The sequence below is a fragment of the Phaenicophaeus curvirostris genome, chromosome 11 (assembly GCF_032191515.1).
Source record: "Phaenicophaeus curvirostris isolate KB17595 chromosome 11, BPBGC_Pcur_1.0, whole genome shotgun sequence".
NCBI classification, from domain to species: domain Eukaryota; kingdom Metazoa; phylum Chordata; class Aves; order Cuculiformes; family Cuculidae; genus Phaenicophaeus; species Phaenicophaeus curvirostris.
The window spans coordinates 15,543,960-15,567,072 of record NC_091402.1 but is presented as its reverse complement, the minus strand read 5'-3'; the positions used below and the strand labels follow the sequence as shown (position 1 = coordinate 15,567,072).

General features: G+C 44.7%; 1 protein-coding gene across 3 annotated transcripts in view; it reads right to left on the bottom strand.

Annotated features, from left to right (window-relative positions):
- The window catches only part of GRIP2 (glutamate receptor interacting protein 2), a 261,667-nt gene extending 238,850 nt beyond the window's left edge, over positions 1–22,817 (bottom strand). Inside the window, exon 1 of one of the 3 annotated variants that reach the window (XM_069865786.1) lies at positions 22,748–22,817. In XM_069865786.1, coding sequence (XP_069721887.1) covers positions 22,748–22,802 — 55 coding nt within the window. In that variant the 5' untranslated portion in view covers positions 22,803–22,817. Of the gene's footprint in view, positions 1–12,468; positions 12,613–22,747 lie in introns of those variants that run through there. The other 2 variants (XM_069865785.1, XM_069865789.1) reach the window with 2 other exon arrangements.
- Between the last annotated feature and the right edge of the window lie 296 nt (positions 22,818–23,113).

The window sequence follows — 23,113 nt, the reverse complement described above, 5'->3', positions numbered from 1 at the left end:
AGAGTCGACATTGGAGAACCCACAGGTATAAACAACTTCCCCATGATTGGTTAGAGAAATACACACCCAGGGCCAGACTAAACTGCTTGAAGGGATAAAGAGAACAAACAGCTTCCAGCATACACAAGCTGCAACATAACCTGGAGCTGCAGACTGATGAAGAAAGGTGTGAAAGTGTCTTTGCAAACAAAAATTACCCCAAGCAAAATCCAAATCGGGGAAAGAGAAACACATCAATACGAACATCATATCCCCTGTGGTGAGTAACATGCATTAATAACAATTTTAACTGCATTATTATGCTTTCTTTTTCTGTAAAAGTGATAGTTGGACTAATGAGGATTAGACTCTTGCAATTTTCAATTACACTGAAAAGAAATTGTTGGCTTTTTATATATAGTGTGCTGTTTCTTCACCCATAAACATAATCATGAGTGCAGCAGCAGTCACATCCAATCTAGAACAACAGCAGGCATGAGGGGACCTTTTAATTCCCTTTTACCAGCTGTTGTCCAGGATGATCTATTACCAGCTCCTAAGGACACCGAGGAGGTTGTTCATTTTCAAATAGGTCAGCGACTCATCATTTTAACTCACTTCCCTCCACTAAAAATCAATGAGCTCCTGAAACAGCATTATCCTGGATCATTGGTATTTTAACATCTTACTTACAGGGAAAATAGACCCCAGAGGTCCCTTCCAATGGCAGATAACCCAGTCGGCCATGAAGATGGACCTTTTCTCTTGTTTGGAAGCAACCAACTCCTGGGAAGAGGACACTTTTCCACAAAGGCATATTAGGGGATGCTGGGCAGATCTGCACCTGTCTTTTCACACAGTGGAATGGGAATATCATACATTAGAAGATTAAAGCACTGTCTAATAAACTCATCCATCCATGGCAGTCCAGCAAGCGACCTCCATTCTCTTGCCTACTTGGTTGCATAAATGAGTTTTCCTACTGTCCCTACCCACACACAAATTGTTATCCTCAACTCTACTTCAAGTTTCTACGCATGAAAAATAAAGCTAAATATCTCAAAAAAAAACCCCAAAAATAAAAACCTCTTCAAAGTTCTGCTCATTTACTCACATAAGGTTCCCCAAAAGGCTATCGGCAATTCTCCTCTCACAGCACAGATCAAAGTATTTGTGTTTTATGATAGCAAATATTTCACCTCCAACCCATAAGCCTGACTAACTTAGTGCATCAAAACTGTTTAATAGCTTGCTAGGGGCCAACCAGCCTGTCAGACTGAGAAGGTGACAGGTAGATGGGAAACAGGACGCACATCAGCTGTCACACCAGCTCAGAGCAGTGGTTCATCACAGGAAATCTGCTGGGCTCCAGAAGAAAAAAGAGGAAAACTGAGTGGGGAAAGAAGTAGGGTTTGCACTGGGGCACAGTGTCCAGAGACAAGTTTGCAAAGCTGGGGGGTATCACATCTTGTAGGCAATTTCATGGCTTTCACTTGCTTGGTGTTGAGGTTCAACAGGTCAAACACTGGACTATCCCACTGTACACGGGCACAGCTAGTAATGATTGAATTCCTCAACTGTTTTAAAAGACTGCACAGTTGGCCATCATTACCTGCCCCTATAATGCAAGGGCTGCTTTATCAGGGATTTTCCCTTACATCCTACTGAAAGGATCCCCCACTTCCACACAGGGGCTTTGACCACATGCCCATCATGCCAAGAGCACAGGGGATCTCATGCAGTTTAATCCCACTCTGATTTCCACAAACAACACTGAACAGCACCTCCAGCCTATAGCCAGCTGCCTAAGAGTTGGGTTTCATATGAAACTCATAGCTGCAGATGGAGATAACTGTGAAACCAGCCCCCTTGCTCCACACTCCACCAGTTCCCACCCCTCACTCTCACCTCCATGCTCTTCACCACCGCAATGAAACCAAGCACCAATGCTGCAGCTGGCAATTAAACATTATGGTATGATTTTGCAAGAGAGAAGAGATGCACAGACAAACAGCACCTGGAGGACTTCAAGCTCACTAGACAAGTCAGTGGCAAGGCAATGAAGGGTGGTCAGGAATCGGTGCCCTCTTGGCCTGCAGGAAGACCCCAGAGAGCAGCTGCTTCGAGCAACAGTCAGGGAAGCAGATGGGTGGCAGAGGATGGCGCTCGCTGGCAAAAATCCAGGCTCCCTCTTAATTATTCAGAGGCAGAAGCTGGATGACATTCATTGCAGTGTTGCCTGTCACTGAATTACTCCTGGGCACTGCGTGACCCTTGGCAAGAGGGCAGCCCCAAAGCGCAGGGGTAGTGGCAGCTGCCGGAGCAGCATGGGGCTCGTCACGGAGCAAGCCTGGCTCTGCGAGCTGGAGGCACACGGCTGCTGCACAGCCCATCGCCAGGCCAGGACACGTTACAGCCAGCAAACCTCACCCTACAGCAAGCCCTAAAGAAACCAAGCATCACAGTCTGCTCTGCAAATTCTTTGCTTTCCAATCCCCAGCTCACTTGCTAAAAAGCCCCTGCATACGCACAACAACAGTGAAGGAATTACAATTAAGTAGGACAAGATATTCCAAAGAGCCAATTACAATGGCTATTCCGAAAAAAACAACCCAGGAGCCATATCTATACATGGCCAAACACCCTTGGCAGGTGGTAGGGGAGGAAAAGCAGAATAAATACAATTAAACAAGCAAGACAGACAGCTCTGCTTTGCGTTGCATTTGAAATACAGTCTCCAAAGGCTGAGGAAGCAGCATGACTGCCTAGGGTGAATTTTGAAATTCCTCAAAGGCAGGTTGCCTAGATGTTCAGCCAGACCTGAACTGACAGAAACGCTGCTAACAGCGCCTAATTTGCTGGAGGATTATCACTCGATGTAAGGGATGGAAACTAGATTAGATGGCTGGTAACTTACAACACAGATCATTACTGTGGAGAGAAATTTTTACCCACTTAAAACCAAACTTCTTGTTCTGATCAGTTGTGTGCTGCAATGGATTGGCAACTCTGTGCCAGAAATTTTCTGCCACATTTTGGTTATTTTTTCAAAATATTTGGCCTAGTTAGCATAATTCTGAGTTTGAAGATGTTAAGTAGAGAGAGACAGCCATGAAGTTACCCTCAGTAACTGCAGCTTTAGATCTGTCTTGATCCAAGAGCATCAAAACCTTTTAAAATGTAGTCAGTACTTGCATTCTGCAGATGTGAAGACTGAGGCATACAAAGGTTTGCAGACTAGTTTTCCAAGTGGCACAGAACTCCTCAGTCCCATTAATTTCAATTGACAGAAAAATTCCCCACCACACTGAGAAACCAAGTTATAATTTTTGTTTTGTTCAAAGCCCTACACTTGGTCAGGAGCAGAACTAGGCACCCGACCAAAAGGCCTGTGGCTCAATGCTTAATACTAACCAACTAATTAATAAGTGCCAGCCACACTGGAATTGCTGTAATTACCACTGGACAACTTGATCTGTTGGGGAACACAGTAGGTATTTAATGCAAGCAGGTACTATGGCATGAGGTGTTTGGGTGGGATGGAAAGGACACAAAGCCCATGAAGCATGCTGGAGCAGCAAAATACCAGTAAATTGGAGCATGCTTACAGCATCAGCATCTCATCTAAACACATGTCATGGGATCTGCAGCATGCCTGAACTTTACTTTCATTTAGAACAATCTAGAGGCAGCACACCAGCCTCCAGCCCACAAGGCAACAAAGCCCAAACACGTTATTCAGTTAACTTCCAACCCACTGAGAAGGGACTTGCACAACTTGTGGCTTCTTTTTTAAATTAAAGGCTAGTGATTCAAAAAGCATTTGCAAGCCTAATTAAAAAAAAAAAATAAAAGGCAACAACACCAAGAGATTTTTCATCCTCATTCACTCTCCAGTTAAAGCAACTAGTCTCTCATCTCCTCCAGAGCTGCCAACAGCTCTGACGCTGGTCATTGACTCACTTGTCCAGGAACTGGACATTAGCTTTAGGATTCGTTTATTTCCTCTTATTGAGGGAGGAATCTGTGTCCTCCAAATTTCTTCCCTAGAAAGACTTCCTTATTCAAGGGGGAAAAAAATATTCATGCAGTTTAAAGGACCTCAGCCATCAACAGGAACAAGTAGGCAGATGAGAGCACTGGCAGTATCCACAAGGCCACATCATCTCTGGATACTGAGGTACAGAAAAGGCAAAGAGCTGTTGATTATATTCAAATCCTACATATAAGGTGGGCAGGTCAACCACATAGCAGTGCTGAGGAGCAGTGTCCAAGCACAGTCATGATAGTTCCTCTTCTGAGACCCAAAGGCACGTACCCTACAGGAACAAGACCTCACAGAATCCTGCCCACAGAAGGTTTTTACTGTCACTGAAGATTTACAGCCAAAGAGACCACACATATCCCTAGCTGGAAGTGGAAAACCAGAGATGGAAGAAGGGTAGAGAGGTGATGCTCCCAAGGAGGATGGAGACTGAGACACAGCACTGCTCCCTGCCACCCACAGATCTATTTAGCCTCCCATCACAGAAGAGATGTTTGTGAGGTATGTTAGTGACTGCTTATACAATAAGGAGATTGACTACCTCCTATTTTGAGATGAAAGTAAGCAAAAGAACATTTAATTTAGAAACAAAATATTCATTCCCAATAGGGCCCTTTGTTCAAAATTAACACATAGCCCTGAGACAAGCTGCTGCAAGTATTTTCTAACTCCTCCTTCTCAGCACTTTGCTAAATTTGTCCCATTGTGACAGCCCCAGGGAATTTCCCCAGGTTCTCAGTAGCCAAAAGCAAAGAATTTGGGCAAGCTGTTTTTAACAGGGGAGCCTCACTCCTGGAAACATCATTTTCTGGAAAACACAGAAAGGACTGGATCTGCATCAGGAAAGCACCAAGTGAAGAAAAAAAAAAGGCAACTTAGCATCACTTATTTCTTTAAAACTGTCACACTGCCTGACAGTTTGCCTTTTTCTCTTATTTTTCTCCTTGTTTCTTTGCATCTCATTTGTTGCTAAAGCTTCCAGGCTTCTGCTGCGAGGGGATGCAAATGAAGACAAGCTTTGCCAAACCCTCCACCAGTCTAAACGCTGCTTCTGTGGTGCCTGCTCTTGTCAAACTGGGACCAAAGCTAAGAGAGGGGACCTCTGCGCCCACGCACTGCAGAGTCAACTAAACTTTGCCCTGAGAAGAGAGAAAAGATTTTATTAGTTTGGGTTTTTTTAAATAGAAGACAGAAGAAAAATCCAGAGGCCAACCTGAACTGCATCCTGTAGGACTCAAGTGAGATCTTGCAAGCTTGATGTAATTCTTGCCCCTAGTAGCAGCTCCCATCTTGGATTCTATGAGGCAATACTCAAATGTGAGCCAGGACCTTTATTTCTCCACATAGATGAATGAACTGCCACCAAGAAGACTAACAGCATTACACATACAAGGAAAGGTGACAATACCTATAGACCAAACTTGCAATAGCCCCTAATTCTGGCAAGAAAGCAGCCAAGGTTAACAGATCTGCTATAACAAAAGCTCTGCAATGCCTTGTTCACAGTGTAAATAAAGTTCATAAGCCAAAAAGCATTACTTAAAACAATTTGAAGAGTGTAGAATTGGATTTATTTTGCAGTCTCAGCAAGAGGTTTCTGCTCATCAAGATGCGGCAGTTAGCTGGCAGGGTCACTGACACCTCTACTTAGATACATAGATAAAACATGGATCTAACCACATCTTAATGCATAGCATTTCCTTGATCTCAAACAGCACATGGTAACCTCCTTGTTATACGCAGAGTCGTCTTGATGCAAAATACCTGAAGCTGTCAGAGGAAAATATGCTCTCTTGAACTAATTTCCCAGTGGAAAGCATCTCTCCCAATGCTATCAGTGGAATCAGCAAGTTTTGCCAGGGCCAGAAAACAGTTCTGGCTCAAAACCAAAAGCCAGTAATTACTAGATGCCAAGTTCATCTAACATTAATGAGGAGGAAAGTCAGTAACAGGGAAATCACCATAATTGCAGAATTTATTTGGGTTTGTTATCTTATTTGAATTCCTTTATCTTCCAAAGACAAAGAGAGGAGGGGAAAAATGGGAGGGAAAAAAGGCAACTCGTTCTCTTGACAAGACAAGGGGGCTGAGAAAAATAATCCTACTTGAATTTTCAGTGGAAAGCTTCACTACATTTTCACTCAGTGGAAGGAGATGTTTTCTCCCAGTGGACAATTCATCCAGGCCAAGCACTGCAGAAGAGAATCTACCACTTCCGACAGAGGCAGTCAGCATGGGATCTACTTTCCAGATCAAATGCTGTCCATGCTCCAATGCAATTACACCAGTGTCAACCCACTGGATTCAGGAACACAAACAGACATTTACACATCTGCATTTGGGCTAAGACATGCATGCAGGAGCAGTGCCCATACACACAGGGTCATTACCATTATTTGCTGGAGCAGAAAACACATGGCTCCACTGGGAAAAGACACAAATTTTCAGCTCACTCTAGATATTACAGAAGCATTTCAGGCACAGATCATCACTCTAAGCTTCAAGGGCTAGTCCTGGCTTTTAAAAGATTGCTCCATTTACATCATGCAGAGCTCCAAAAATGCTCAATTCACTGTCTTACGGCTCAGCTATAAGGGGATAACTTGAACAGAGCTATACCCTGATAATTATTCTACTGTAGTTACACCTCTGTAAATTCACTTCTGTTTAAAAATAAGTTATTTTATTCTACTATAGCAAAGTCAAGTAGTTAGCAAAATAGTAATTTTTATTCTAGAACCAAACACCCATAGGAAAGTCTACAGAGTTTTAACTGCAGAAAGATGACCTGGCATAGAGCACGTGCCCTGGTGGAGAGTCCTCCTTTGGCTGTCCAGTCAGCAAGGGTCTGGACATGGGTATATACAAGCAGCTCCCTTGCACTTGCATCTACAATCCTAATGGCAAATAAAAGAAGGGAAGCAAATCATCCACCTCAGTCTTGCCATACGCCTCAGTTTAACCTGAGCAATCTTCATCTCAGTGCAACATCTGGGTCAGCAGCTGCAATCACACCTCAAGACTGGAGCAGTTTCGACTATCATGTCTGCTTCCTGGGAATTGCCCACGTTCTTTTCCACTACACTTGACATGAGCCCATGGCAACACCAACAGGTTTGGAGGATGATAAGCATGGCCTCAATCCAGGTAGAACTGGCAATTCTTCTCAGTCTGAAGTTCGGCTGGCTCCCATAATTCATGGTTTCCATCAAGGTCTTCAGTTTCCTGAAAGGTTCCCCACATGCTTTCCAGCCTTGGCATCTCTAAAAGGAGAGTGTGCCAAACCACTGCAGCTGATGCATTGGCTCAGCACTGAGCATCATCGCCCAAAACTGCTGATAAAAACTCCTTTACAAGAAGCCCTACAGAGTGCAACAGCTTAAGTGAGAAAGAGCAGAACTGCATGATATCCATATGGTTTCCTACAGCTGAATTCTGTGAATGATCCATTTCTGTCTTTAATCAAATTCCAACAAGGCTTTAGAGTCATTCTGTAAAACCCTTCTGGCCTTATCCCTACGTTGTGCAGGGCTTCTCAATCAGAGCTGAATTTTACAATTGCTGAAGTACAGGATCAAAAGCGGCAGCCCAAACTGAGCACAGCGTGACTGCGTTGACAGCCAGTGAGGAGGGGAGCCGGCAAGCACAGCACCTGGGTGCAGCTATTACTCCTCACTTGATGGCTGCCAAATCCACATCAACATATTAATGAACAAAAAAAGACCCCATCAAAGTCTAGAAGGATTTGCTCTGGCTGTCCCATAATTTTGATGAATTAACATTATCCCTCATACATTACCACCGCAGCCTTCAAGCAACCCTGATTCCCCACCACAATTCACTGGAGGGTCAGAACCTCTATTTTTTCATTTTGTTTAAAACCAGTGGGCTGAGTATTACCAACAGAGAGCAGCTCATAAATTCCTGAGCACTCGTGTGCAAGTCCTCATCTCCAACAAAGCCTGGATGCACCAAAAAGTAAGAGCATCACATGCAGGAATTTATTAATATGTTGCATTCAGCAGACAGACATTACAGCCCTTCAACCACAGAGCAGTTCAACTGCACACTATTTACGTGACAGCTATCCAGTTGAATTTCTTTACTGAAAACAAGTGCCAGTACAATAGATCATATTATTGTAGGTTTGGACAAAAGGATGCTGTAAAGTAACATACTAAAACTGAACAGACTCAACCCAGCACTGAAGGATGGTTCTAAAACAACTTGATTAATACAAACCCTCCGTTCTGAATGACTGGATTATTTCTGATGTGGCAAGCACAGGAGCAAACAATGTTAAGCAGCAGAATAGTTCAACTGATTTCAAGTCATGCACACCACAGTTTGCAAAATCAGAATGTTTATGGGTAAGTTAACAAAAGATAATTCAATTTTTTTTTACAGTTACTCTATTTTAGTTATTCTACACATCACATGCATTAACGCAAACAACATGGAACTCAATGAAAGATCTAATTTTCTGCTAATCAAGGAAGACCAGCATACTTCCATCTTATTGAGATGTTTCTTCTTGATGCACATGATTAAATAAAGAACAATCCTGCTTCCAGTCATAATCATAGTTTCACAGCTATGGAGCAAAATATCCCCATGCACTGTTCTGAGGACAGAATAAAAAGCTGATGTTTATAGCCCAGCTGTTATAAACCCCTCTGAAGAGTCTGCTGTGATATTTTTACCTTCGCCTTGATAAAAATTTAAATAGCTCTGCCAAACCCAGGAAAATACAGCCCCTTGCTAAATTCTCCCCAGGGTTTAACTCCTACCAAATTGCACCTGCAGTAAGATAAGGCAGGTGAGAAAAGGAGATACTGCAGAGGGATTTCACTCTGTTGCCCTCACCCGATAAATCGACTTGCACCACAAAGGATCTCGCTTTCCCCACGCACCATGGGACACCTCTGCCCGTGGCTGCATGGCAGCAAAATGCCCCTATATGCTCTTACAGCTGTTTCCAAGGTAACCAGCATGGAGCCATATACAAGGAAGGAAGCAAACGGCAGCAATGCAATCCTGCAATATTGTCTCTTCTTGGAGCAGGTCTAAGGTGCCCCTTTCCCCCTCCTTCCTTCCAGCTGCTCCATGATTCATGCAAGAGGTGGGTAACTTTCCTCACATTTTATAATCCTATTACATCAGTCTTTAAATTTTGGGGTTTGCTGGGTTTTTTTTAAATGAGGCATCATATTGGAGTGTTAAGGTGAGAGTCAAATTTTCTAGTTTTATTGAAGGAAAACCATCTGGGGAAGGAAGGGGGAATTGTATCAACAACCTATATTTACACTCAAATCCTGTATTTCCTCCCAAAAGAAGCACAAAAACATTCTCAGATTCAGCAGAAGATGTCTGCCCACTACCATGACCCATGTTATACAAGTCATATGCGTCTAGATAACACTTATTTTCATCAGTTAGGATAAAAGCATTTCCACTGCTCTGTCTGCAGATACAGTTCATCCATTCTAGGCATCCAGTTTCCACATCCACTCAGATATGCCAAAATCCCCAGAGACTTTCCCACCTGCCCACATACATTCATGCTCCCAATGCAAAAATTAGCCTTTGCTTCTCATGCTACTGAAAGCCTGGCAGCAGCAACAATACAATTCAAAAGCTGTAGTCTTTGCATAAAGGACAGAGGCACAAGGGGGGAAATGGGGATGGGAGAGGGTCTTGCACGGCCATCTAGTTCTCTCCACTGCCCCAAGCGTGGACCTGCTGCCAAGGAGATAAATCATCAAGAGGTCTATTCATACAGCTCTGCATTCACAGCTATGGACAGAACTGCCTGGCTGTATGCTCCAACCTCTGCTCCCAGGTCCAAGACAACCCCATAGTTGCACAGAGAGAAGCAAATCAACCCCCTGACTTGGGAGTAACAGCCTGTTACCAACACAGGTTGGAGGGAACACATTTTCCACCAAGAATTTCCAAGCCATTAACATAAATTCTTTTCCCTGCAAGAAAGAGAATAAGGAATAGCATAGCCAATGTACAACCCTCTGGTGGTGTGATATAAACGCACATCACAGTATGAAGCATTTCTGCACACTGGTCAGGAGTCACCCCCAGCTCTCAAAGGACAGAAATTTTTAAGGCAAACAGGCATAAACACCACTGTGGGTGGCGTTTTGAAATAGCAATCATGCTTCAGCACAGTTCACATCTATCTTGCATTTCCCTATGTGACTTACCAGGCTGACCTTTTGAATACCAATTGTGATTAATGAAGCTTCCAGCCCAGCACTGAATAGCTGCAAATTGCAAGAGATGCTCATCACATTAACATTCAGTAACCAAAATACACCACTCTTCTAATGACAAATGTGTTGCTTCCGAGCGCCAAGACATTTCCTTTGGAACCTCAAGTACCACAGCCCTCAGAAAAAGTTAGCACACTGATGGGCCAGAGAATTCATGTCTGGAGAAGCTCCAAGCTCGGATATTTAAAACAAAAACTACATCTGCATGCCCATGGAGAGGCCAACAAGGCAGCCATAAGGAAAAACAGAAGTCAGTATTTCTTCATGGACTGGTTGGAGGCTGTTTTGCAAACTGAAATCCGACCTGAGCCCTGTAGAGATTTCCTGGCAGCATCACATGTGACAGACACAAAGCCTTCTCCAGCATCCAGTTAAAGCCCCCACCATGCCTGTTAACACTGCAGTACTACAAAAACATTACCAAATACCTTCTCTGCTACCCCTGCAGAGTTGCATGCTGTAATACAACCATCTAACTGGTCGCCTTAGGGAAAGGCGAAAGAAGTTTCCTACAAACTTAGCACATTCTTTAGCAGGCATCTGTCTCCTCTACAAAACACATCAGCTTGAGCCTGCAAGATTTATTCCTCCAGATAAACCATTCTGTGGTTAACTAAATGTTAACTTCAAAAGACCAACTACTCATGAGCACCCATGTAAATAAACTCAGCGTCACTACAGAAAGTGCTCAGCATATTTGAAGAGATGCACGCCTGACAGACTCACTGCAGTGCTGGGACTGAAGTCAGAAGGAGGGAAGAGGAGGAAGAAAGGCATTATATAGACCCCAAAAACAAGAGCCAGTACATGCATATGAAGTCATAGAGAAAATAACCTGGCAAACATAGTAAGCCAGGACAGCTGTACATCGAGAGCTCGCTGCTATAAATGTTTTAAGGCCCCTAATGCCATCGCTGGTCCAGCAGTGCAAGAGCATCCCTGTCAGCTGCAGCAGGGCAGCGTTACAAAGCACTGCACCACAATAGGGCTGAAGTCACACCAACAAGTCTCAGTGTGTCAAACAGGAGATTGATTCTTCTACAGGACAAGATTTTTAATAGCTCTGTCTCAGGTGGCTGGAGTCTGAGTAAAAAGCTATAGTCCCGGAGGGGTCAAACATCAGAAATAGAAGGTGTTCTACCAAAGCAATGGGAGCAAGGACGCAGCACCAGAAAGACTCAGCAGCTTAACAAATCTGTCTAGGTATCTTACAGGGGGTATCTAACAGCACAATTTCTCTCTACGCTTATTAACTAGGAGGACCAAAGAATCCCCTGCTGATTTGCAATACTCACGCCAAATGACAGGGCAGTGCTGCTTCAGGGGTTTGGTAAACAGACTTTAACAGCTCACAATATAAAGAAGCAGTCGGGGGAAGGGGCGCAAAGAAAACACTGCTGTTAACCACCTGCACCAAAGCAACTGAATGCGTGGGGCCACACGTTCCGTCTCGCTTTTGCCTATCCCAGATCAGCTCCTCCACCCAAGTCTTACAGGAGCACATAAGAACTGCGCTTCATTTCTGAGGCATAAACTTTCCCCACCACTCTCGCCCCTGTTCATCTATAAACCCAGGAGCCAAAGTGCAAGGTTTAAACCTCTCTCGCGCTGTGCCACCTTGTGGATGTCTTCTCCCAACTTTTATGAGCTGCAGGTCCAGCATTTATTTAACATCACACTCTCGAGCACGTAAACAAAATAATTCACCGTCCCTGCGAGCAACAGCAAGAGGCACAACAGGGATCGGACTACGAAGACACCTTCTCTGTGCAATTCGCGAGCTCTTTATAGCTCCCAGCTGGAGCTGGGCACTAAGAAGAATTGCCGGTTGAAAACAACAGCACCAGGAGCTTTAAAAAGTTCGAGCTCGGATGCTGCAAGCCCCTCTAAAAAAGCCGAAAGGACCGCGTAGCCCCCTCTCGCCTCTTGGTACCAAAAAGCAGGTACCAAGCGAGCCCGGGGATGGAAGAGCAGGCGCCGCAGCAAAGTTTACCGGCCCGAAAAGCATCTCCCCCCCCCCCGCAGCCCCTTCGTTCGCGGCGCTCCGGGCCAGCAGAGGAGCGTCCTCATCCCAAAGGGCCGCCCCCGCCCCAGGGACAAGGGAGAAGCGAGGCGGAGGAGAGATCCGAGCATCCTTCCCCCCGCGGCCGCGCTCACCATCCTCCTGCATCCGCTGCAGGCACAAGGCGAGGCTCTTCCTCCAGCCCGGCATCGCGGCAGAGCTGCTCCTCCTGCTGCCGCCCCCCGGGGCAGCGACACAGGCTCTGGGGGCCCGGGGGGGCCGGCGGGAGCGGAGCCGAAGCGGGCTCCCCGCCGCTTTATTAGCGGGCGGTGCGTGCGGCGGCGCTCCCGGCCCCGCCCGCCCCGCCGCGCAGGTGCGGGGAGAGGAGGGGGGGGGGGGGGGGAAGGGGAAAAGAACACCCCCGGCTGCTCCCTGTGCCCCTGGTGGGCTCTGCTGAGACAGCGGGCTGCCCCGCACCGCCCTCTCGCCCTACCGGGGCTCCTGCGGGTCCCGCAGCGCCGGCTGATGTCGAACAAATAGGCGCAGAGGAAGGGGAGAGAAAAGCCGCTCTTGGTGCTCCGCATCCTCCTCGCCGCCTCCACCTGGCGCCTCTCGCCCTGCAGGTGCGCTCCTCCCTGCCAGGGCTTGTGCTCAGCTGGGGTTCTCGGTAAATAAAGTTGTACGACGGCCCAGGCTGAGCGATAGCATCTTTTTCACAACCGCTTGCAAGCAGCTGAAGGAATGGGGGGAGGACCAGAAAAACGCCTTTGTCGTTTCTTAATATTCCAGAGATTCCAGTGCTTTTACACGGACACAAAGAAGCTGTTTATTGCATGTGCCGTGGCTTTCGAATTTTTAATTTCCTGGGGGCAACATATCTATGCAGTGACTGGCAGCTTTTTTTGTTCTTCGTTAGGCCTTTTATTAGCTGGCTGGTAGGTCTCGCTCTGCATCTCTGCTTCCCTTTGTGAGAGTGATATTACGTGCAACATCTGCTAGAATCTAAAATATCATGGACCGAGCTCTCCTTGGGACAGTGTGAGCTAATTCTGGTTTCAGAACACTAACATCTGACACCACCTGGACTGGACACGGTAGCTGCACTGTGAAAGGAATACATCCATCTAGATATATCCATAAGGACCCCAGCTTGATTCTCAGAGTAACTTTTCTGTGCCCACCTGAATGAAAAGCAGTTGCCCCAGGGCAGCCAAGCAGCCTGTTAAGGGGCAGCAGTCCTATCTTCACTGCTCTGCCCACAGCTCGTGCCCGAGAGGCATTTGCCATTTCAGACAGTGGCAGCCGGGGTTACAGGGCAGCCGAGTGTGACACGGCATATGCCAGGCTCTGCAGTGGGAGGCTGGAAACCTCTCCACTGCCTGGTGAAAACTGGAGCTGCTCAACCCAAAGGTGCCTTGGAGCACTCTGCTGCTAGAAAAAAACTCCTGCAGCTCAGCACACATCCAGGGAGAAAAGCACTTTGTGCAGAAAGAAGAAGGTGAAGAAAGAGACTAAAAAAAGCAGAAACCTACCAAAGTCTGCAATTTTGGGGAAATTTGAAGGGATAAGGATCCAACTGCGATAACACCACAGAACTTGATAAAAAGCTCCCATCTCAGTAAAGAGCAGCTCTCTACAGGCTGACTCCCTTCCTCATTTGTAACCGGAGCGTTACCCATCAGCTTAAAGGATAGCACCTGGCTTATTCCAGCCAGCTGGAGCAATCACTTCTAAGAGAGATCAGCTGAGAACTATCAGCACTGCTGTCGCCCAGACCCTACCTATCCTCCACCAGCAGCACAGAAACATTCCCAGAAACAAAAAGATGTTTTTGCCTACATTTACCATCAGAGTAGAAACATGAGTAGGGATTGATTCCTCATCCAGCTCTAACTTCTTAAAGAGTTTCTTTCTTCACTCTAAATAGAGCACTACTCTACAGCTTGCTGCTCAGGGGGAAACACAACCCTCTGCAATTCCATTGCAAATGTACCTGGTAGGACTCCCAGCAAATCACAACTCCTTAGCCGGACTGGATCAGGGCACATCACGCTAACTTTGTTTGTGATACAAGCCAAGTATTTTAGCCCACAGCAAAACTCAGAAGCTTTTTAGAGAAGGACTAATCTGAAGCCAGCAAACATCCTGTTGGAAGGAGACAGTGGTGGAATGGTTGGACTCGATGATCCGGTAGGGTCTTTTCCAACCTGGTGATTCTATGAATCAGTGGTTAAATGGTTCAATGGTTAAAACCCAGCACACAAGATAACTGCTGTCGGATTATATGACTGACTCGGCCACTCACACAGGCAGATCACCTGCTCTTTCTGTGCCTCAGTTTCCTCAGCTGTAATTTGTAATTGCTTGATGATATTCAGATTCTGGGTATTCAAAAAGGATTCCCAGTAAAATGATAGTTAGTGATCTAACATTGCTCTGAGGAAAAGTAATTAAAGTCTGAAGAAAACATGATATAGGAAGGGGCTTTTAAAAGCAAAGTCAAATTGATGCTTTTTGTACCTAAAAGCTCATCTTTTTTTGCCATTCGCACCAGCTGGTTGCACAGAAGACTCTGCCTTAAATCTCATGGCTACAACAGTACTACTTTAAAAGACATTGGTGCCACAAACATAATTAAACATGAAAACAGCAAGCACATTACTAGCTGAAAAATTAGCTGAGGGTTTCTAAAATTTGACACATATATTATTGTAGAAAGAGCCAAAGCTAGCGTGGTGAGATTTTCTCAAGCGCTGCATGTTAGCCTAACTTCAGTGCTCACATGGGAAACTGTGTTAGAGAAAACAAAACACAGCTAAAAATACTGGTTGTGAATTCATAAGCAGAATCAATATGACAGATGCTATGGTACATCTTTGGAGGGAAGTCATGGAAGGATATTTCAAGCAGCAGAAAGTCCATAGGAAACCTTAGAAGTGAATATCCATGCCCCTGAGCAATGTCTAATCTGTCAGTATGACTGAAATGTCCAGCTGTAGGATTTTGAGCACCACAGCAACATGGATACTGCCACATCTTTAGAAGGTGCTGCTGTCCTCCCACCCAGCTGCACCACCCTGCAGAAAGGATTGTCAAACCAAATTTGTGAGGCATACATTCCTTTTTTGGCCACATGCCCTGAGACAGGCTGACCTGTTTGGATCAACCGAGGACTTAACTGCATTGACTGTTTTGCTGGCTGGTGGTTCTCGCCCCACAGGAGAACACAACAAGTACAGCATGACTGAGATCCCAGCTGCCTGCAAGCTGGGCAAAAGGTAAAGTCTCCACCCTGCAGTGCCTGCATCTTAAATGAGCAGCACAGCTCAGAACAAAAAGCAGGTTTTCCTTGCATGTGTCTCTCTGGGACTGGAGGAGTGACAGTAGGTCTTGAGTTGCAGATTTGCTTTTAATGGGTTTGTAGAGAACATAGTCTCTACAGCCCTGAGTATCTTCAAGCTCTGCCCCTCTCTCCCAGCAACTTTCTTTGGCATATGAGAAGAGATTTGGGTCCACTGTGCTAAATACCAGTACAGCTGTAAGAAGAAAAAATGAAAGCACCAAGTTTTCCAGTCTCAGGAGTTGGCCGCTGCCTGCCACCAAGCATGCAAACCAGGCTTTTCAAGCCAAGTGGATCTCACACTCTCCTGCACACTGTATGCATGAGGTAGTGAGCAGACAGTGGTATCACATGTGTGGTAAAAGAAAGCTCCCAAGTACTAATTCCATTTTCTTGCAAGGTGGAAGGGAGAATATCCAGGCTTTTCAGCTTCCATTTTGTCCCTGATCTGCATGCCTCCAGACACCTCCAGCAAATTCTTCTGTTGTGTGTTCCCTCACCTTGATGGTCGCTCACTTCACCATCCCACAATGAGAATAAATTGACTCCATGCAACGAGCAAAATTAGTGAAATGAGGAAATCTTCACTTTCAGCCACAAATCAAGTGATTTGAGTTTTCCTCTTGCTATTTCTGAGTCAGTGAAGATCTGGAACTTGGGAGACCCTTAGGAGTGGTGTTCAGTCCTCCCACCATTCCCAGCAGCCTGAATGAAGGTGTACCACAAGTACCATGGTTTCAACAGAGGCATCATGAAACCCTCTTGGGAAGCAGAGGGGACTGTGGGCTTTCCCCTCTCATATTGACCTACTGCTCCTGCCTGACAGCATTCAATAGCTAAGATCAAGCTAGAAATTACTTTGACCTAAGTAATCCTGCACAAAGGAAATCTATTTAGGTATCTAGAATAATCTTTTCCTTTCTCTCTCCTCCTTCTGAACTTAATTAAGTAAAAGATAAATCTTCTTCCTCTACTGAGGGTGGGATACTTTGAGTGTTGAAGCAGTGCATCTTGTATCCTTATAACTGTATGTGGGGCAGGCCGGGGACTGTGGGCAACCTGTTTCCATCCCACCATCACATGTAAACAGCACATAGCTGCTTTAATGAAGAAGCAGTCTCTAGTTTTACCTCCCAGGCACAAGGAATCGGACTGGGGATATGAGGCATTAATCTTTGTCAGAACACAGTCAGGATGGGTTTGTTTCAGTGGTGACTGCTACACTCTTACCTGTATGCAGAAGTGGATCCCATAAGCCACAGGCAGCAGTGAACAGCGTTGAGATTGTGGAATTTAAAAATAATCCTGTCATGGTAGAAGGTTAAAGGCAGTTTTAAAATGGATTATCTTTACTTTGCTATCGCCACCAGAGGTTGATTAATAGCAAGTTTACTTACTAATCCAGCCTGGTTCTTTTTTGTCTTAAACACAGGCAGTGTACAGTTTACTTGTTTTGTTGCCTGATTCTTGTTAGGAACTTCAGGGCATACATTCATCCTATGGACTTCTGCAGAAGTGCTCACGTCCAACTAGGCTTTGAAAGCTAGAAGCAATCTGTCTCTACTGGGTGATACTCATCTCTCTGAAAGGCTGAATACCTTTTAGACAGGCAGAGAGAATATCTCTGGATTTCATTAATTCCAGCCGACCTGGACAGGATAGAGAAGTGGGCCTCTGAGAACCTCATGAGGTTCAACAGCGCCAAGTGGCCCTGTTTTCAGTACACAATGGGGGATGACGTGATTGAGAGCTGCCCTGCAGAGAAGGACTTGGAGGTGCTGATCGATGAGAAGCTCAACATGAGCCAGCAATGTGTGCTCGCAGCCCAGAAGGCCAACCATATCGTGGTCTTCAAAAGAAGCGTGGCCAACAGGTTGAGAGAAGTGATTTTGCCCCTTTATTCCTCTCTTGTGAGACCTCATCTAGAGTACTGTGTCCAGTTCTGGAATCCTCAACATAAGAAGGATATGGAGCTGTTGGAATGGGTCCAACACAAACTATTCTATGATTCATTGACGCAAGTATAGACCCCATTTACGGGCACTATAAGGATATGGTCACCACTGTGCACTGTTCCTGCTGGAAGGCAGCTCAAGTGCTCCTTGTTTCTGTCTCAAAGACACACTTGGAATCAGCTCCAAAGCTAGTTCCTCACCTCCTTCTTTGAAAATTACAACATAAGCACAAAGGGACTTAGACCAGTCCCTCAGCCTCTTCCAAAGTCATCTTTGCTCTGCATGAGCCCTGCAAAGTAAGCGTGCAACAAGCTCTGGGTGCTGAAGCAGTGAGGCTGCCTACCAGCCAGCAAACCCAGTGGTTTAAGGTATCACAAGACACCTTTTCTGCCAAGATTGCTAAACTGGACATCCACTTTGTCTTCCCGAAAACACAATAATCTCATCATTTATTGTCGATGCCCCACCACAGAGGTTATCCACATTTACCTGCCAGTGACTCAGCCACACACAAGATGGTACTGGGAGGACCACACAGCGTAGCAAGGCAAATCCAGAGGAGCTTTGCATCTCTTCACTGCTTGCCCAAAAATATCAGTGTTTAAGAAAGACTCAGAGGTCTGTGTCTCTTTGCTAACAGAGGGGTTTAAGGCTGTGCAGTGCCCAAGCTCCACTGTAGCTGTTGCCTTTTGATTTTCAGGCTGCTGAGGAATTCAATACTCTGAGGTGACTGTGTATGCTATGTATTATTGAACCCTCCAAATCAAAGCAGTCGGCACAGAGCCTGAAGCACTAGCAGATGATACAGTTGCTTAATACTGTTAATATTTGCTTACAACTGTAAAACCTAAAAGACAACACCAATTGGTCCCATCCTGTGTGAAAGCCTCTTCAGGATCACCGGCGGACAGCTTTTTCTGTGTTACTGTGAAGATACTGTGTGATCTGGACTGTTATTTAGGAAGATAGGAGAATTTGAAAACAAGCCTGAACTGACTCAGTCACAGCAATGTAGGAGCCACTTTTCTAACTCGTGATTGAAGATGTTGTTGCTGGGAAAATGTTCTTTTCCTTTCAAAAATGTTCTTTCCTTTCCCTGTTTTCAGGACTCCCTCTACCCCTTTTTCACTTCTGTTTATTTCTCCCTCACATCATCATCTTTGCCCTTAGACACATCCACAGCATCACTGATAAAATATCACCCATTCACACCATATCCAAGTGTTCACCTTCATGGAGTCACATAATCCTCTCAGGCAAGAACAGTGCTTATCACCATTTACCCATGGTAAAGATCCCCACACCGTCCCACTGCTATATAAAGGTTTTCATTCCAGGCATTCACTTAGCAAGATTCGCCTCTGGCTACGTAAGTTTTCATCTCTGCTCCTCACTGCAGAGGTGCCTCAGGGAAGTGTTACAAATCACTTAAGTGAAAGAGTTTTCAGGTGCCAGCTCTGCATCACCAAGAACTCCAGGTATCAGATAGATCGCAGCCCAGGAAAAGCTCCAGTTAGGACACATTCTACGTTTTGCTTTGATTTCCTAATTAATAAACGTTTCTACATGGCGAAGGATCTCTAAGCTGCCCCTGCACTCCCAAACTGCATCTTTCTTGTTTACCAGCTGTGCAAGTAAAAAAAAGTTGCTCACCTGGGATTTGCCATTTCTCCTGGGAATAGCTTAGTATCTTTTAGCAACCACAGAAGAAAAACGAAGCAGAAGTACTTCTGTGCCATCTATTAACATGACAGCAGTAGCTGCCAGGCAGTTTTCAGTTGTGTGTCAGTGGCAGGTGGCTCAGGACATGAAGACAGGCTTGGACTCAGTTCCCATTCATGCCACAGTCTCAGGCTCTCTCCTGAACTTCCTTTAAACCCAAGCTGGCCTTACGCACTCACCTGTTTCACCAAAAAGCGCTCAGAACTGCTCCACTAGATAGTAAGCAGAGAAACAGTATCCATCAGTCTCTCAGTAAGGAACATGGGTATTTGCTCTCATGAAGACTAATTTTGCCACTACATAAAATTCAATGTTTTTCTTTTTTCTGGTTGGTGAACAGAAGCAGTTCAAGAAATGTGCAGGGTGCAGAAAGCAATCACTATAGCTCTGTCAACATACATTAGAAGTCATTACTATGACTGTCTTGCTTCTTTGTCCTTCTCATTGTGACCCAGCTCCAGCTGTCACTAGCACATTAATGACTACAGTCCCTTTCAGATCAGAGAAGGACGCAGGACAGTTGCAAATCATTGATATTGACTGTTGGTCTTAATGGAAACACTCTGTATTTTTGCATGTACATTTAAAGAGAATGGGAAAAGACAGTAATTGCCATTTCAGTGTTCAGATCTCTCCCAAACTAGCGGGTGAGGAAACAAGCACTGTGGGTAAGGGTTAAAAAAATGTAAAGCCCCCTTCACTTCCATGTAGTGTAGGCTCCCTCCTCCAGCATTTCATAAAATACTGAAAATTACATTTTGTACAGCTCCTTCGTATAGCTAAGGAGTTGCTTGGCACTCATCAAGGCTTTAATAAAGCAATCATTGGACTTTTGCCTGATGTGGTTATTCATTTTGAAGTATTACTCTAGTTCTCATTCCACTTGTCTATATTTGACTAATGGCAGCAATGCCACACACACTTCCAAGCTCTCTCTATGTACAGAGACTCAATATTTCTTTCCTCAATTGTTTCTAAAATAACATCTATAATCACCCTAAGCTTTCCTTTGTGATACATATAGCAACACTCTGGTGCCTTCTGGGCTACTATTTTAAGTCACTTTTGTATCTAGAGGCCAGTTCTGGGGGTTGGAGTCTTGTTCAACTACAGAACAAGAATCACTCAAGCAAAAGAAATTTGGATTTCCTTAGGGTCTGTGTTCTGGTGTCCTGGCAAAGTTAATGGACCTTTTGGATAATTCCTTACCTATTTAATCTTCAGTCTTATCCCCAGAAAAGCCATTGTCAGCCATGAGTTTGAAAGTGCAGCAGCTGCTATGCTAATGCTACCTAACATACAAGCACTTGTCCAACTTTTATTTCAGAGAGCTGGCCAGAGTAGAAGCCAAAACTTGAGTCCCACTAACATACGCAGAATTTGAACTGGCAGCCTGAAGCACAGGGTCAGCTCTTCTTGCACTTCTGGGTTCTCCACTTGTCTCATTTCTTAGCTAACTTTACATGTATGAGACTGGAGAAACGGGGAGAAGAAACTGATGTACTCCTCAGATGCTGGAGAGATGACATGGAACTGCAGAGGCAGATGCTCATTTATGTAAGGTAATCTCTGCTAACTGCTGACAGTACCGCTGAGATATGAACTACGTGGTTACAAGAACAGTCTCGTACTGCCATCTACTGTATTGTGATCTTCTCACTGGCACGAGTGACTCGCCTCTCTGACATTGCTGCAGAGGGAAGCTGGGAGAGAGCCATGAAGAGCTACCCCTTTCTTCCTTAGACACTCTCTCTGTGCCTGGGGAATATTTTGCTCTACAGCCTTTTGAGCATCTCCTCAAACATGCACAACACTCAACTGCTTTGTCTAGAAAGACAACTTAACCTCTGCCACTTCATATTTTTTGGGCAATTGATGAGATGATGGGTAGTGAAAAAAAATGCTTTATTGCAGATAAATCTAACTGTTGAAAATAAAGAGCAATCCAAACTAGAATGCATCAAGGCTTTGAGCTACAGTGGAGGAAAAGAGTCCCTTGATTCTAAAATATCTAACAGCAGCTTTTCACTACCAGAGTATCAGAGAAGGAATACATACACAGGATAGTTTTGTTCTTTTAATAAATTAATCATAGCTGCCACTTAGCCATCTACACAGGCAGATGGTAGATGACTGCTAGGTAACAAATGCCCATATGGTAGAGAAACTCCATACCCAGTTATGCTGATTTAAACCTCTCCAGTGCATCAAGGTAAAAATGATCATAAGCCAGAGATACGTCCTGCCCAAGAACGCGTATTTGATCATTCCAGCGCACTGGGAAATCATACACGGAGCTATAATTTGCTCAATTATGCCAGCCCATCTTCTGCTCAGTGTCAAGAACTAGACTGTCCATAAACAGGAAACGTGCAGAGGGGGTATCTTCATATCTACATCTCGAAGTGCAATTCAAAGGTTATTGATAACCAACAGAACAAAGATGGTTTTATGTATACACTTATTCTTAAAACAGACACATGTTTTGGCATTTCCAGCCCGAGAAGACAAATGAGAAACCTCAGGCTAGCTTTCTGTGGTTCTAAGGAAAAAAAAATGCTGCTTTGTACTGATCTGAAATCCCACTCAGTTCACACTTTAATGATACCATTCAATATATGTCTAAAAAGCACCAACAGCAATGCAAAGATATTGCGCTAGGACTAGTAAATATAAATTCTCCCTCCTCCTCCAAAGCAGTCTAGCAATGTGCTACAGGACCAAGATTCCTGCCACCATGTCAGAAAAACTGTATTTGCTGACATGAGCCTGCTGTTTTAAAATAATTCATCTCAAGCTGTGGGATATAAACAGAAGCATTTCACAAACAGTGAAGGTGATATAAATATGGCTCACACCATCACCATGACACTAAATGAACATAAATAACAGGGTTTAAACTCAAATCTAGAAAGTAGCCTCTTTGGAAAGTTACAGCTACAATGAGCATGTATCTGTCTACCTGACAAAATCAATAGCCCTGTATTTTCTTTAAAAGAAGGAAAGAGACCATGAAGTAGGTAGGTGAGCTTTCAAATTCCCAACTATTATGCTTTGGTAGATGCCTTTTAATAGACACAACTTCACCACTGTAAAAGCTGTATTTGCTAGGCCAGGTTCAGATTCAAGACAGAGCTATAAGTAAAGCACTGATGCATTCAGTAGGATCATCCTCACGCATATCTGGACTAGTACTTCAGAAAAGGAACAGATTTCAAGTTTAAAATATGCTTTCTAATGGGAAAGCTACATTGTGGTTCTGTTTTTTTAACTAAAAAGCCCCAGGTTTTGGGATAGATCTTGCAGCTTCAGCAATATCAATGAGGAGAAAAAGAAACATTGAACCCAACTCTTTCTCATAAGCATCCCATAAATTATAGTCTCCCTCTTTGCTATCATATTCCCCTCTTGTCTTACCTCTGTCTTGCATTCTCCGCAGACAAAAGGCAAAGCTCTTCCTCCAGCCCGGCATCCCAGACGTAGAGATAAGTCTATAGGGTCTTGAAGGAGCTTGAGGATGTGCAGCTGGAATAAAAACCCCAGCTTCTTTATAGGGCTACACCTTGACAGAGAGGCAAGTCCATCTGTGATTACAAAGACAGGGAAGTTCTGCTTCATGTGAAACCCTGATTGTGAACTATCCAGGCTGCATTTTGCTGCAGGGATGGAGCAACTTCACATGTCCACAGCAAAAGAAGCAGATGGTAAGAGAAGGATGGACAGATGAATGAGTAAATCTCAAGGAGTTGAGCAATTTCTTAAAGGGCATGTTTGCCTTTTATG